General features: G+C 39.6%; 1 protein-coding gene across 1 annotated transcript in view; it reads left to right on the top strand.

Annotated features, from left to right (window-relative positions):
* Nucleotides 1–1,452: 1,452 nt before the first annotated feature.
* Nucleotides 1,453–16,727, top strand: part of NYAP2 (neuronal tyrosine-phosphorylated phosphoinositide-3-kinase adaptor 2) — a 200,477-nt gene continuing 185,202 nt past the window's right edge. Inside the window, exon 1 of the mRNA XM_037139116.2 lies at nucleotides 1,453–1,673. Within this exon, the coding sequence (XP_036995011.2) occupies nucleotides 1,453–1,673 (221 nt within the window). The remainder of the gene's footprint in view (nucleotides 1,674–16,727) is intronic.

Here is a 16,727-nt window from a genome sequence, read left to right as displayed (position 1 = left end):
TTACAATCCAGGTCATGGAACACGATTACACTTGTAAAAAAATCAGAATAAAAAAGATTTGCAATGGCAGAAATGAAAGTCTAGGACTTCGACAATGAATAGTTGAGCTGACATTTAAAAATATTTTGGAGCCTTTTGAAGAAAATAAAAGAGATATAAAGGCAATATGTATTTTTAAGTGGCCAACTTTTCCCCTTGTTGAGTGCGCTTTAGATTTTTCAATCTGACTCAATTATGCCAATTTCCTTTACTATAGTGAGCATGCAGGTGAGGACAGTAAGACTTATTAAGCCAGAGAGGTAAAATACGTACCTTATGTGTCATTAATTAAACTTCAGTTCTATTTTTGATTGACTAAAGCACATTCCTTACTCCCTGGTTGTACTGATTTCTGTGATTCACTGGCTACCTTTACTCAAGGCATAATGATTTTCACAGCATGCTGGCCATCCATCCACTCATTTATCTGTACCCATACATACATTTGAAACTATTATTGCTACCAATCTTCCTCCTACACTTTTATTCAAATATTAGCTATGCTTACTATTGTTGAACTCTGTGCTAAATCCTTCACAGTCATCACCTCTCTTAGTCTTCACAGTAGCAAGCGGTAGGAGAAAGTATGCTCATCATTTAATAAGTGAGCGTATTAGGTGTTGGTTCAAAGTCCTATGTTGTTGCTGTTTAGATCTGATTTTGGTTTTCAGTAATCCTTTTTGTGGCTGACGTTTTGAAACCTTCATGTAGCAATGATGATCATAGTTGTCCCTGCTTCAATTACGAGATGGGTCAGGATTAACATGGTCCTGGTGACCTATGATATTTGGGTTAAAGTGCCAGGCCATTGTAGAGAGCCATTTTGAAAAACAATGGAGGGTCAAAAGGGATTACTGCCAAAACGAATTATATTAGAAATGTGTATTTGCTTGATGACCACTGCATTTTGCATGGATAGTTCAGATTCATAAACTGAATTTAAAATGTAAAGAAAACACATGATGCAAATATTTCTTCCAAATAATTATTATACCATTTTATTTAAAATTGAACAGAAAAGTTTTTCTGGCAATCAGAAATAAATGAGGCTGGGATCATATAAGTCTCGTCGGTATAAGAACGCATTTTTGAGGAGCCAAATCATGCCTCTAAACAAACCAAATGCTTTTCTTCAAGTACTACACTGTCCTTGCAACCTGATGTCATCTTTTAATGTGAGATCTTTTTTCTTTCTTCCCTGATGGTTACTTTGAGGAACTGTTTGCTACTCTGGCAACATTTATTTAATATTTATTTCAAATATTCTGCTCATTTATAGTTTTTAAGGAGACATTATCTCCAAATTGACTCTACCACAGTCATTGGAGCTGGGGGCTGACGAGACATTAGAAAGAACGAACAGAACCCTTTCATCTGATTTGTTCTCGTCCTGCAGGAAGTGTTCCTTTGCACATGAGATCCTCCAAGATGATGAATGCTAACCCCGAGGAAGACCCTCTGGACACATTTCTCCAGTATATCGAGGATATGGGAATGAAGGCCTATGATGGCTTGGTTATTCAGAACGCCTCAGACATCGCTCGCGAGAATGATCGCTTAAGGAATGAGACAAACCTGGCCTACTTGAAGGAGAAGAATGAAAAACGCCGAAGGCAAGAAGAAGCAATAAAACGGTAAATATAAATTTAAGTGTTTTGAGTTTTGCGCACGTCGGAAAATCTGTGAGTTGTGCCAAGGTTGTGATGTTGTCACCTGGTGTAGACTCGATGAGACGGAGTGGAAATGGCACCTCAGCTGTCACAGAAACACACCCACCCTACTGACTACATCCTCACCTTGGTTACCAAAAATTACTAACCTGAGTGTTGTTCTGTGGAGGTGCCCATGGGATGGAGAAAGACTCCAGCATCCTCTAAATAAAAATTCATACCGAGCAGTCTCTTGATAAAAGCCCAAAGGAACCCATGAACACTTCAGGAGCTAATGCTTGGTGAAAACTCCCACCTTGCATGGTCTTTGTTTATAGTTCTGACATTATGACAGACTTCATCCTCTCCCGAGGTTGTAAAGAGACTCCTTGTTAATTAGAATTATGTGAAGACAAGTGAGACTAATTGTGTGCCTTCTATACAGAGTTTTATGACCATGACAGGTTTTATCTGGTACCAAGTGCCCCAGGTTTGTTGGAGTGATAAAACTTGTGCCGCAAAGCCTGCTGGCTGTATGTCAGGGAGCCCCACACACAGCAGCTTCCAAACTGAGGCTGAGTTTCCTAGGGCCCTGAGACCAAAAGGAAGGTAAACATCTTTTCACTTTGCAAAAGAATATCACCGTGTTCCCAATGTGTGTGTTTGGTGTTTAAGGCGTGTAGGTAGAGATATGTGTTTGATGGAGTCATATTCCTTCAATGGAGTTCAGTTACTAAGTGCAAAGATACAGAATTTAGAGAATTAATCCAACTCTATTATCTGGATAATTGAATAATAACAGTTAAGCTATTTTGATAATTAGATGGTGGATTTTTCATCCAAGTTCGGCATTAATACTTTTGTTTCCTCTCTGTGAATATTATGATATTAAGGGAAAATATTATTTTAAGATGAACTATTCATGGTTATAGAGAAGCTGAGTGAGGATACACTGCTTTAATCATTTAATTACAAATATAGGCGCATAGAAGTACACTTCTAGGAGAAGTGTACCGGCAGCAATGTGAGCCATACAGCTTACCTGTTGCAAGAGAATTCTAAGCAGAGGCAACAGCAAGTTCAATGTGTTCCATAAAGAAGCATCATATGGTGACCACACCAAAGACTGGAAGGATGTAAGTTCAGACTGGTAGTGGCCACCATGCGATGTAGAGACTTATAAACTCTTGGGTTTTATTCAGAGGGAGGAAAACATTCCCATAAGATTTTTGAACAGCGGTGTGGCATGCCCTGACTGAATATTTCACATGGATGGCTGTTTTCTTTGTGTTAAATAGACAGGTGGGGAAGAGCTGGACGCAAGAAGTCCAAAGGGAAAGCTTTTAGAATAATTTGGGCGAGAAATGGTGGTGATTTGGACTGGGATGCTAGCAGTAAAGGTGGCATAAAATAATCAAATCATGGGCATCGGGATTTTCTAATTGATAAGAGGTAGAAACTGAGGGAAAGAAAAGAATTAAAGAGGCTTCCCCCCCAAATTTTTTTTGATGTCGCTACATTGTTTTTTTTCTAAACAACTAGAAGAGTGATGTTCGCACTTAATGAAATGATTTAAACTGGAAGAGGAGTAAATTTAGGTTAAATGGTGGGGTAACAGGATTTTGGCTTCAGCAAGCCAATTTTGTAAGCCTTTCAAGACATCCGAGTGGAGAAATCTGGATAAGCTCCAGGACTCATGGTGGAGATCAAAGGTGGCGGTACAAGCATCTCAGTCTGTAGCTTTCACAGTCACAGGTGTTGCTGAGAATATGCAGGACCAAAACTCGGATACAGATGACAAGAACAATCAGAACTGTTCCTTGGGCCATCTGATTGCTTGCTTAAAAGGAGCAGTAGAATAATCCAGCAAGAACAGGCAGTGAGAGAGTAAAAGAACTTCAAAAAGGGTGACACCTCTGAGTGAAGTGACAGAAGTGAACGAAGAAGAGTGTGTGTGATTTAACACACAGACTATTATGTTGAAGCCTGGGGACTGACCGATACCTTTTAGCACACTGATGTTGTTGACAAGACCACTTTCTGTGGATGGCTGAGAAAAAAACCCGCTGAGATGGGGTTCACGAAGGAGTGGGAAAGAGAAATTGAAACACAATACAGAAAACTCCTTTGAAGTTTGAGGTTAAAAACTATTTCAAGAATAGGAAGGATGGTTGAAGCAGGTGGGGCTTTTGGTAAAAGTTTGTTTTCCCTGTAAGAAGAGAGAAAAGCAGCTTATTTAAAATACTAATATGGAAATAGAAAGGGAAACGTTAATGATTTAGTAGAGAGAAGAAAAATTACTGCGATTATGCCTTTTGCACAGGGGAGAAAGGGTGGGATCTAAAGTATCTTAGATTGGAGGCCGGCTGCTCCACCATCGTGGGAGAAAGGAAGCCGTAGAATTTGGACAACTGAATACTGAATAAATGTACGAGTTAGTCTGCATAAACAGGCTCCAGACCTGGCTCCTTACACACCACACACCATTTGGCAATGGTGCTCCTCGTTGTTACATGTGCTAGGGATTGACAGGTGCAGTATATGTCTCGCTACCAACAATTCTTCCCACAGGTTCCTACACCCTTCCCCCAAATATTTTTCTGGAACCCCAATTTAAGATGCAAATATCTTTGGAAGGGGAAAAAAAAACTAGTCCTAAATTGTTGACACTTCTCAAATGTCTTCACTTTCAAAAGCAGGACCATGAGCAGCAGGGGGACAGAGCCGGAGCTGGAGTGGTTGGGGGAGGGGCTGGAAGGAGAAAAATCAAAGGAGCCAAAGGGCTAATGATTGGGCAGGAGGCGGAGACTGACTTTCTCGGCTTTGTGACCGGATTGGCTGCGCAGATCTCAGGTTATCCCATCGCAGTATCCATTGTGAGGTCCAAGTTCGATTTCACTTTGTTCGTGTGGTGATCAGTATCCTGGGGTTCTGACTGACAGTTAAAAATGTAATAATCTATATTATAGGAATTCTCATGGTATATATTTAGAATTACTTAAACATTCATAATAGGACATACATTTTTAATATTTTTTAAAACTTCATAGCAGGATTCTGGTCCCACGGGCATTTTGGGGGCTCAGGGATAGCAACAGAAGCAGAACACCCTCATCTAAATTCCACATATATTTTAATGCTTTGAAGACATAATTTATCTCCAAGTTGTAGGGAAAACTCAATGTGATGTTAATGAACACAGTCTAATCAATTAAAATTCTCTATCGTGTCCACAGAATGCCTTCTTCAGTATACAGGATGATTTAACACATAGAATGCAAATGCTCAAAATCTAAGGATGGGCATGTTTGACCTTGAAAAGGCATGGATGGTAATTCTCTGTGAAATATGCCAGTTGCAATTTCAGAAATGTGCAGACTGGCAAGGATTGCTTAAAAAATGGAAATAGGATTTCATATGATTGACCTTCTGGATCACATATGTGCCGAAATGCCTTTTGTGCTGAATCCGAGAAGCTTAAAACACTGAGCTGTTAGAGAGAAAAAAATCCTCACCACTTCTCAGTGTTCTAAGTCACGTGGGCTTTCCGAGCCCAGCTCCTTATTGTCCAGCCTACCTGGAGCCACATGTCACCACGAACTCTCTTGTCCCTTCACTTCCATTCCTCAGATAGGACTTGACCAAAAAGACTTGTGGTGGGAAATTCTAAATAAACAAGAAGATGCTGTTTGTGCTTTTCTGAACTGCTCCAAATAATATTTGGTGAGAAAGAGAAAGACTTAAGACAGAAAAGTTAATGGAGAATAAAAACGTATTTCAGTAACTCATCATTTCAGCTATTTTAACTCCTAATGGTTTTGTGCACGCACTGTTAAATGACACTTACTTTTTGTTAGAAGCCTGGAAGAAAACAAACACACGAAATCTACCGCTTCAAATAAACACACTCCCCTGAGGTGCATCACAAAACTCTGGCTTGTCACATGTGTGTCGGTGAAAAGTGACATTTAAGGAAGAGGGATGATGGGTATATTGAAATGTTGACTCAAAACAGGCACCAGCCATTAGGAAGGAGACACCTGGACAGTGAGAGCAGAGTCTGGCCACAAACAACCTGTAAGGCAATACTTGTGTGTTCCTGCGAACATGAGGCTTGATCGAGAGCTTCACCATCTATAGGTAGCACCTTGGCTAGAATGCAAAGTAAAGGGGTTCATGGAGGAGGATGGGCAATCAAAAGACCATCTGGTATACCAAAAACGTGCTTATGTTTGAGGCTTCCTTTCAAGTTATGGTTTTCTTTCTAGATTCTGGAACTAGTCCCTGCACTATCTCATTTTGCCATTTACCACAATATTTTAAAAACTACAGGGTGGTTGTCAGGGAGAAAGAGGGGTGGAGGGAGGTTGAGAAGCGTAAAGGGGTTCAAATATATGGTGACAAATAGTACTTGGCTTTGGATGGTAAACACGGAATGCAATCAACAGATGATATCTTGTAGAGTTGTACAGGTGAAATGTATATAATTTTATTAACCAATATTACCCCAATAAATTGAATAAGATTTTTAAAATACAGGAAATAGTCCTAAATAAAAGCAACCAGAAAATTTGTTCCTAGTACATGTGTTTTTGAGTATGTTTTTTTATTGCATAGGGAGGGGCTGCATTTTTTTTCCTAATGAAACAAATGTTACCTTAGTGAAATTCTCCCAAACATTGCAAGTCTGGAAGACAGCTCTCGACTTTGGCAAAGTGGTTCTGACACAAAGGACTACTTAGGCTGATTGGGAATGTCTCTATTCCCTTTGGATGCCCTCAAGGGATCTATATGAGGTTATATTTCCTCTTTAAAAGTGACAGTCAGAAATGGAATTAGATTACTTACAGCTCCTTAAATATACATGCAATTGTATATTAGCGTAGGTACTTTCAAGCTCTATTTGAAGGTTTCAGTATTTCCTTTATTCAAAGAAAAACAAAGGATGACTAAAGTCCATTCATTAGACCAGCTTCATTAGAGAGCATGAAGTAAAAATAAAAATAAATATTTATTCTTCCTTTATTAAAACATGGCTACCTAAAATAAATGGTTCTAATACCAAAGTCTTGAATTGGTTGATATTTTACATGATTACCCAAAGACATAATGACACAGACCCCTCTTATCAGAGACAGGTGAACAGTAACCTGAATCCCCTTCAGATAGTGATGGCTTCTGGAATCATACTCATGATTTGTGGCAGAGACTTCATAGAAAGAAAGAACATGTATTCAAGTGCATTTCAGCGAGTGATGTATGCCTTTCAGTGAATGATGTATCCATTCAGCACAGCATGAATAGCTACTTAAGTCACAAATAGATAATATTATTGGGTTCATTTTAATTGGAGTCACGTAGAAAAATGAAATACCCTATTTGTATATCAAAAGAAATGGTGAAAAACCATTCTCAGGTTAAGTGAGGACAGTTACCGATAAATGAACCAGCTTTCAGAAACACAGTGGTGCCAAACTTTTGGAAATACCCTACAGCTAGCATAGAAATACCAGTTAGCTCTAGCTCCTATGCTCAGAGCATAGGAGACAAACCCCAAAAGCCCTCAGCCACACATCCATCTAGAATTAAACTCAAACCTGCGGCACGTTAGGGTCTTACTGGAATGAATCAGCTGATCTGATCTGATGTGAATTTCTGACCTAATTTTGCTGTAGGACTCAGTGCTCAGGCAGAGAAAACAAGGCTAATGTGTTGATAAGGGGCGAGATTAAACAGCAGACAGTATCTTAATAACCCTCTCTAATTTCAGCTTCCTCTTGTGTTTGTGATTAATTCCAATCACTTTTCTATTAGTCATTTCAGAGGACCACAAGCTGCTTTGCTTGTTTTTATGCTAAAATTGTTCATCTGAATTGTCTTTTCTCAAAACTAAACAAGATAACCAGATAGTGGTTGCAATACCAAATGCATGGGGAGACTTTTATTCATGGAGCCATATGATTAGGGAAGAAATTTCAATAACTCATCTTGCCCATCCCTCACTGGCTGCGCTTTATTAAAGTCAGAAGCCAAATCTACAAGGCTGATCCTAAATGAATTGATTTATTAAAAGTGTTCCAATTTTTTTTTGGTGCTGGTGGGGAAAGTTAATATTAATGAGCACATATCTAAGGACTACACTTATGCTCATAAATATTAACTTTCTCCGCTTAGCTTAAGGGCATGACATTTGTCCATTTTGGTTGTTGTACCATTTCACTTTGTAAGTCAAAATGAAGTGTGTCCTCTAGCCTGTGGTGTTCAGTCAGGGTCACCCCAATCCTAAGGCAATTCATACACACTTTAGCATTCATCTATTTGCAGTTTGCATAATATTTGCATTTGGAATAGGGATGATTTGGGGCTTTCATTCAGTCACCTGCCAGGACAGCTTAGAGGCCACCTACGGAGGGACTTTTAACGACTCATGTTAAGTCAAGGCTCCTTGTTTGCACGTAGCTTTTTGAGAGCTGTTTCTACTTTTGGTTGTTCCAATTGTTTCAACTTTAATTACATCCCCGACCTAGCATTGACTTTTCATTCAAGGAGCTCAGTGCCTCTTCTGGAGCTGAAATAGACAGATGTTGGCAAGAGGAGGGGCTTTTCAGAACATAAGCCCATATGGGCTGTCAGTCAACATGAGAATTAAAAGCTCTTTTTACGCTGAGGAAGTTGCAGTGAAGAGTGGACCTTCCGAGCATCCAAACCTAGGAGAACATGAATGATTGACAAGAAACCCATTGGAAAATTTAAGGTAATGTTTCTTTTAGCAGTAGTGTTAAATATTTAGAGATGACCCTAAGTTAATTGAGCAAAAGTTTTCAATCTAGGGCTGTTTCTGAAACCTTTCAGGCTATCAGAGGATATTCTCAATTTTGAACTAATTATGGCCTTTGTAAAATGTTCAGAAACCAAGATAAGGGAAAGGAATTGTTATGGAGCAAGGCTGTGAGTCAGGGGATTTTTTTTTTAACTACTAAAAATGCAGTATGGCTTAGAGAACATGTCTAATGTAACAAATGAGGCTGCTGGAGCCAATGAAGTAGCTCCAAGGTTTCTGTCCAACTCTGAGGAGGCCTGAAGAAAACATCTTCATTATAAATTTATGGGTCACCTTGAAATTAATTTTAATCATGAATTGATAAAAGGAAAATCAAGCCCCCTCTCCAAATGAATCTGCTCAAAACACATGCCTCTAGTTAAAAGTTATTCTCAATAACATTCATATTTGGAATGCATGATGGAATATTCATGTTCATGCTAGAATATGAATATAACCAGCCTGCCAGGAAGCAAAGGGAAAAAAACCTATTTTTTGAAAAGCACTTTGAATGTGATGTACAAGGAAGATGCTTTAAAAAATAAAAAGACCAGCATTTAAAATCCATTACTTTAATTAGTAAATTGCATTTTAGTCTTTGATTTGGGGCTAAGTGTACCACTCAGCATTTCCTGATGTTTGAATAAGAAATTAAGTGGTTCAGCCACGAAGATGAACATTACCGAGGAGACTTCTTAATTTTCTATTAGGCTGAGGTTTCTGTGTGTTGCAGAGCTGTGTTGTTTCCGTATGAAGTTTTTCATTAAGCATTCATTGACCATCTATTATACATCAGGCATTGCTGTAGGTGGTTGGGATAAAGCACTGAACAAAGGAGTGAGTAGTGTTTGCTTGCTTGTATAGCATTTACAGCGTGGTGAGGATGGGGTGTGGGAGACAGCAATACACGGAGAAGTAAAATATAAAGGAAATTAAAAATGTGATGAGTTCTATGAAGAAAGCTAAACTAGGGAATGGGAGTCAGGGGTGTGGGAAGAATGTCATGTCATACAGGTAGATGGAGAATAGGCTCAGGAAGGGACATTTGAGTAAAGTCCAGAAGTACGTGAGGGGAGAACCCAGCCTGTCTCCAGGCAACAGATTTCCAGGAAGAAGGAACACCCTGGGGAGAGCTCCTGGGTGGGAGCATCCCTGGCAAGTTGGGGAAACTGCAGGAGGTCAGGCGGCTGGAGATGGAAAAGGGGAGGGAGTGGATTGGAAGCTCAGGTCAGCAGTGATGGGGTCAGACCTTGTCAGGTCATGGAGGTCACGGACTTTCAGTGAACTGAGATGAGAGGAGAAGTCATTGTACTGTTTGGAGAGGAAGAATGCCACAATGTGACTTCAGTAAGTCAAAGGAGGATCGTTCTGGTCACTGTGTGCAGCAGCAAGGGCAGAAGCAGGGACAGCCGGTGTGAGGTGATAGAAACAGTGTTGCGGACAGAGGATGCCGGCACGGATCAAAGCAGCGTCTCTGGGTGGGGAGGTATGCGAAGCTGCTGCAGCCACGTGGGGAAGGTAGAGCTGACTGCATTTTGTGATGGACTGGATGTGAGGTATGAGAGCAAGGTAAAAGCACGGTGTTCTCAGTAGCAGAGGGGAAAGACGGCAGGAGGAGGCCATTGCTGAGAAAGGTTTTGCACATTTCAAGTCTGAGATGTCTGTTAGACTTCCAGCGTTCTATTATTTGCAAGAATTTCATGCTTTGCATATGATAATTTGAAGGTGTGAGATTAAATAATTTTACAGACACGTGAAACACTTTTATAAGACCCTAAAAGCCACACACACACACACACACACACGCACACACGTAAGATTGAAAAAAGATTTTTTCTCCTATATAAATTATCAAAGGAGGGCAAGGTGCAGACTAACCAGAGCTAGTGAACAATTGCCTGGAGGTCTCTCCATCGTGCTGAGCTAGTGGAGTTGGTGATGTTGAGTCTGAGAGCTACACAATCCACTTTCGCAGACACCAGTCCAAGGCCCAGATAACGGTCTTAGTCCTGATAATCCAAGAAGCAAGATAAAAGCCAGACATAGGCCCAAAGAACACCTGCTGTTTTGAAAAATACTCCGACAACAGGCAGATTCAGTTATTAGCGTTGGTGATGTTCACTTACAGCCTTTTTGCAGTGATGGAGACATCGTTTCCTAGTCGATGCACATTGGACTCCTTCTCTATTCTTGGGTATTCCAAAAAAGCCGGTAGATTACAACCCAACTATGAAATGGGAACTGGGAATAACAGTGTGTGCGTATGCATGGGTACAGGGGAGTGTGACCAAGGAGTGGGAGAATCCCAGTGTCTGGACACAACGTCATATCCATTTCTTTCACTTCCTGGCTTCAGTGAGACACACAAAATGTCTCTTAATTCTTAACATTAAGTTTACTAATTTGTCAGTCAGGAATAATATTCATTTTGTTGCATTAAGGCAAAAAATTATGTATCACGGATGGGGCAACTAGTGGAATAGCCAACACATTGTTGCTGTTCAGAATTGATAGCCGCTATTATTATTATTGCTTTTATTGCCATTGTTATTCTTTTCTTCTTCATCACATAGAGCAGTTATATTCATAACAATATAGAGTGTTGTGTCCAAAAAGACTCTACTTTCATTCCGGGTAGAAACCACCTCAGGGGAAGACAGGGGATTATTTGCTTGGAACATTTGCAAATGATGTGTGTAGCCAGTCCCCGAGGGTGTATTTCTTACTTTATCATCTTGTTTAATTTTTCTCTATGTACACATATTTTTGTTCTTTCTGCTAAAAGAGTTAAAATTACATGACAGCTGAGGGAATTTTGGCTTATGAATAGATTTTTAAAAAATGCAATAATTGGTCGTTTTTTGTCTTAATTATTGAACTGGCTTCCAAGAGCAGAGAAACTATCTCCTGTGCATAGTAGGATTTGAAACATTTGTCAGATCAGATTGCATCAACTGGCTCTGCTCTGTGCACTGACGCTGGGTTTCCCAAGGGAGAAGGAAATCAGCTGGCCTCGCTGTGGTGTTTCAAATGCAATTCACTAATGAATTTCCGGTACTTTTAGGGAACTCCCCTGAAAGTTTTCCCTGTCGACCTGTGAGCTGCTAAGTTGTTACTCTTTTCATGAAAATGCATACCTTCTGTGAATGTGCCATAACATGTAAGGTAAAACTAAATGGAGAAAGAAATCATAAATCACAGAGATAAAAATGACTGCCCCACATCTGTAAGACCTAATGATCTAAAATGACTTTTAAAAGAAAGATGCTGTGTGGTTTGACTTTTCTCCTGGAGAGCAGGATGTTTTCAACACTGCAGTGTAAATGCTACTTAAGTTTCAGCTGTGTTGTCCTGGGGAGGCTGGGTCCACAGAGACTCTAACTGCCCTTTGCACAGGAGAGCGTGCTTCTTCCTTACTTACTGCTTCATGTGGTACTTGTACCTGTGACCTATCCAGCTCCAGAATCACATGGAGAAATGTGAGCCTTTAAGAATTTTCCTAGAGTGATCCTTACCCTCCTAGGATGCTTGATATTAGATCATCACATAAAGTTTAAAAATTGCTTGAATACCTTTCATAATGTAGCATTGCGGTACTACTTGTTTTGGAGATAAATGACAGAACAGGACTGGGAATCACTTGTCAAGCTACTGGGAAGCTGCCATATATGTCATTTTAAAGGAAACATCTCTTCAGAAGCTAATATTTTATTTTATCGGGGAGAGAGGTGATATTTTGTGATTTACTGTAACATGAAGAGCAATGGAGAAATTAAAAACAAGATGATGAGGAACTAGCTTTACAGTGATCAGGAGGAGGAGGTGACTTCCCTCCACCCCCCGCCCTTACCAGGCATGAAATTAAAGAGTCCGGATGTTTGATCAGCGTGAGACTGGAATCTGAAATAATTTGCCCTTATGTTACTTTCAAAGAGCTTTATGAAAAACTCATTGTAATTAATGTACATTATTCTCTTCTGCCTACTGGCCTCTGACTAATGAAACAAAGAGTGAAAAGATGGGTAGCTTGTGCCTTTTCTCTGGATTTGTACTGACCCCTATTTGAAACCCCCAAATCTCAGCACCTCGCACCTCCCAGCAAATCAATACAAATAAAGTACCTCATTTAGAAAAAAATCCCATGTGATTTTGAATCCCTGTTAAGACATAGCCATTTGTTTCTAGAAAGTAATTCTTTCAAATATCAAATTTATTCTTAGATTCTTCTTTTTCATACCATTTTACTTTTACCTTTTTTTCAAAAAGATTTTATTTATTCATTTTTAGAGAGGGGGGAATAAAAGGAGAAAGAGAGGGAGAGAAACATCAATGTGTGGTTGCCTCTCACACACCCCTTGCTGGGGACCTGGCCTGCAGCCCAGGCATGTGCCCTGACCTGGAATGGAACTGGTGACCCTCTGATTCACAGGCCTGCACTTAGTCCACTGAGCTGCACCAGCCAGGGCTACTTCTACTTCTTCTTAATAATTTAGGATTTTAAGTTCTTTTCTTACTTTCTGTCTTTTATGATACTCTTCAATTCCATCTGATGTGTGTGTGTATATATTATGTGTGTATGCGCTAAGTTTGTGCACAGTTATTTAAAAAGCCCAGGTATTTGGCATAACAATAGAGGAGAGGAACACATTTCCAAAACAGGGTACATGGTTCAACAGATCAAGTGGCATAAAGAGAGGTGGGGGAGGGGGACAGAAAAGGACTGCCCAGTAAAAGCCTTTTTAGCAAATCATACTGAATCTCATTAATAAAGAATACATCCACTAAAGCTGCACCATCAATCTGCCATGTGCATTAGTGATGTCTAGTCTAATTCCGGTAGATAGATTGTTCCCTGAGTGTTGGTTGGCTGCCACTCAAATCACAATTCCAATAACGCATGCCATGCTGAATTTCCCTAACTCACGACAAATTTTCACAGGCTTAGACTGGACTAAGCAGGTGAAGGGGAGGAATGATGTCAGTCTGAATGAAGACCGCCCCCACAACAAAAAGTTAGATCGTTGGAGAGAGAAGCAATAGACAAGGACACTGAGAACCAATCCACCAAAAATAGATCAGCAGGGAGTAATCCAACTAAGCTCACTGCCTAAGGTGTCGGCTAAAAATACAACTGGAAAAGGTAGTCCACGCAGCTCGCAAAGTCGCATGAGAGCATTACTGTAGGGTAGAGGTACCCGTCCTGGGAAAACAGCCTCAGGACAAGGAAGAGAAAAGGGAGCGGGGAAACAGAGTAACTAAATGTTTCCGTGAATGTTTTAATTATGGCATTTTAGTTTGGTTTCTACCCATGAGTGATTCTGTTCAGTGATGGATATCATGACTAATATTCTTCCCCATCGTTAGCTGTCAGAAATGTTCATTATTATAAACGGATACTTTCTAAAGTCACCATAGAACATGCCCTGGTGAAACTCTTGGGTCTGAGTTGACATCAAGTGATTTTTCTAAAGAAGCCCATCAGTTTCACAAACGACCTTAAAATAAAAGCACCTGCTTTTGAACCTGTAGTAAAAGGGAAAGTGTTCTGTCACTTATTTCAGGATTAAGTCTCTAAAGAGATATTGTGTATGTAAGAGAGGGTTTTGAAATGAGGGGGAGACACTAAGCCCGAGCTGTTCTATGATTGCATTAAAGTGAGGAACGGGAGATTAGGGTGGTATTGGGTTTTAGGAAGGAATGCTGCTTGTGGGTTTATCATTAATGCAGTGACCCTATCTGCCCAAGCCTTTCCATTGCAATGTGACTTAGAATTCTAAAAAGAAGTCAGCTTAAAGGTGTCACCACAATCCCCAGTGTAAGTTGCCTTCAGCTATAACCTCTATCTTTAATTTAGTACAATTGGCAATCTTGGTGTGAGACAGACTGTGATTTAGTTAACACGAAAAGAGAATGACCTCTGTCACCCCAGAGTTGAATGAGAGCTCAGTTCAGGCTGGATGACATGTATGAACTATTGTAGGAACAATAACCTGGGAACGAAATGAAATGGCCTCAGTGAACTCGTGGGCGAAGGGACAAATCCTGTATATTGTGGCCTGATCTGCTCCTAGTTTATTTTTCAAAGATGTGCTTTACTAACTTTATGCATGCTGTGTTACCCCGGTCACACAGATAAAAACCTGTTTTAATGGACAGGCTCAGAACAATAAACCTGATGGAATAAAACTGTCTCCATGTGCAAACTGGGAGCTCTTGTTAGTTCCTTATGAGGACGCAATGTATTCTGGCAAACGAGGAGCAGTGTGTATGGAAACCCTCACTGCTTTCAATTTGATAAGCAGTTGGATTAATTACCAAAATCCTTATTCTTTTACTACATGAACTGTGAAGATATTCCTCATGATGGCAATGAGTGATCATTCCATACAATTGTGTCAGGTGAACATCTGGAAACAAGTCTCTAAGATTCGTGATGAAAGGCAAGGTCACACATTTCATTCAGGTCAAGGCTGATATGTCTCAAAGTCAACATTTTGTTTACTTTTTGTTTACATTTATGTCTGAACTTGGAGCAAAGAGGAGTTTCCCTGACTTATTTAAAGATGGTTAAGAGAGATTAGAAAAAATGAACATAGAAAATGTTATTTTGTGATAAAAAATGATAGTGGGCAATCAATAAAAGTTTTCATTAAGTTATTTCTTTCAGGATAAGTACTTTATTTTAATCAAATATCCCTCTTGCTCAAACTTTCTGTAAATGTTCTCCAGCCTCAGTTGGTATTATTCATACCCTGATTATTATCTATGATTAAAGCATACAGCTGCTTAAATAATACATCCAGCCTTAAATGTACTGTAGGAAAAGTCTTCCATCACAGGGCTTGTAAATTAACATAGAATTTTTAAAAACTTTTAATAATGTCTTTTGAGATCTAGAGCTTCAGAGTTATGCTTTGCCATTATTTGGTTGGAGTCATCTGAATAAATATAAAATAAGGCCCCCAAAGAGGACATTATAATTTGAAGGAATTCCAAAACCCTTAAGCTTGACTTCTATATTTTAGACAGGTAAATATAAGTGATTACATTGATTACCAATGCACTTACAGAATTTCTATGGCAGACGTTTCAGTGTGGTCAGGACACACAGTCTTCCTAAAACCCAAGCATTAAATGGAAATAAATTAGACATAAGGTAAGAAGAAAAGTGGAAAGGGAGAGCAGGGATCAAAAAAACTTTAGCCAGGTCACTAAAATACCACACTCTGTTCCTTTGCAACTCAGTCTCCAAATTTAGTCGGCAAATGCTCGTTAGGAGTAATCATGAAAGAACCAGTGCCGTTTTACGAAGCGAGCCAAAGGAGGCAGGCGCCTGGCAGACCCGTGCCTTCTCCCACTATGGAGTCAACGAGGACTAGCTCGGACCGCAAAAAAAGGATAAGGGAGCGCGTGCACTCATACAAAGGGGGCAGCCAGCTGCCCTTTTTCTGCGTGAGTGTGTGTGTGTGTGCGTGTGTTTGACCCATCGATAGATCACACACAGAGCGTTTCTCACCAGGAATTTATCCAACACATAAGGGCACTTTGGTTATTAAATTGAGGCCTCATGTTAGAGGCCATTAAGCAAATTATTCGGTGCATTCTGCTTTAGAAGGCAAGGGCACAAGTACAGTATTTTATAACTGGTTAATTTCATGCCGCAATTAAATTCTTGACACACGCTTGGAATGGGAAACTTAACGTTAAGGGGAAAATGGAAGAGGCCTTTCCATTGTTGAATTTCTGTTTGAGAATGGACTTTGGAACAGCAGTCTACCTAATTTAAGAATTTAAACCTTCTGCCCTGCAGCAGGATGCAAACTTCCAGTTGTGTAAAGAATAATTCAAGCAGAAATAAATGTTTGTGTTTATATGATTGTTTTAGTTGTAGAATTTGTAGAACAAGTAAGAGTTGTACTATAAGAGATTTCAGCAGACATTTCGATGAAAATAATTTTGTAGCAAATCTTTTTTAATAATGAAATTGGGCTACTTATATACAAGTTATAGATAAATGCTTAATTTTCAGTTTGATGACTGGTTTAGGAGAAAATGGAATAATTAGTATGTGTGCATGTGTGTGTGTGTGTGAAAGACAGAGAGGAATATTGACGTGTAAACTGAAGTTGAAATTCATGACAGTGGTTAACACTCGGATGAAGAAAAAACAAGGCAGAAGGAGGTTATTAGGAATAAGTTCTTATTAACTGAAATAAAAA

Source organism: Artibeus jamaicensis, unplaced genomic scaffold (genome assembly GCF_021234435.1).
Source record: "Artibeus jamaicensis isolate MK-2021 breed Jamaican fruit bat unplaced genomic scaffold, CSHL_Jam_final contig_1015, whole genome shotgun sequence".
Lineage (NCBI taxonomy): Eukaryota > Metazoa > Chordata > Mammalia > Chiroptera > Phyllostomidae > Artibeus > Artibeus jamaicensis.
The sequence above is the reverse complement of the archived record's forward strand: the minus strand, read 5'-3'. Positions and strand labels throughout refer to the sequence as shown.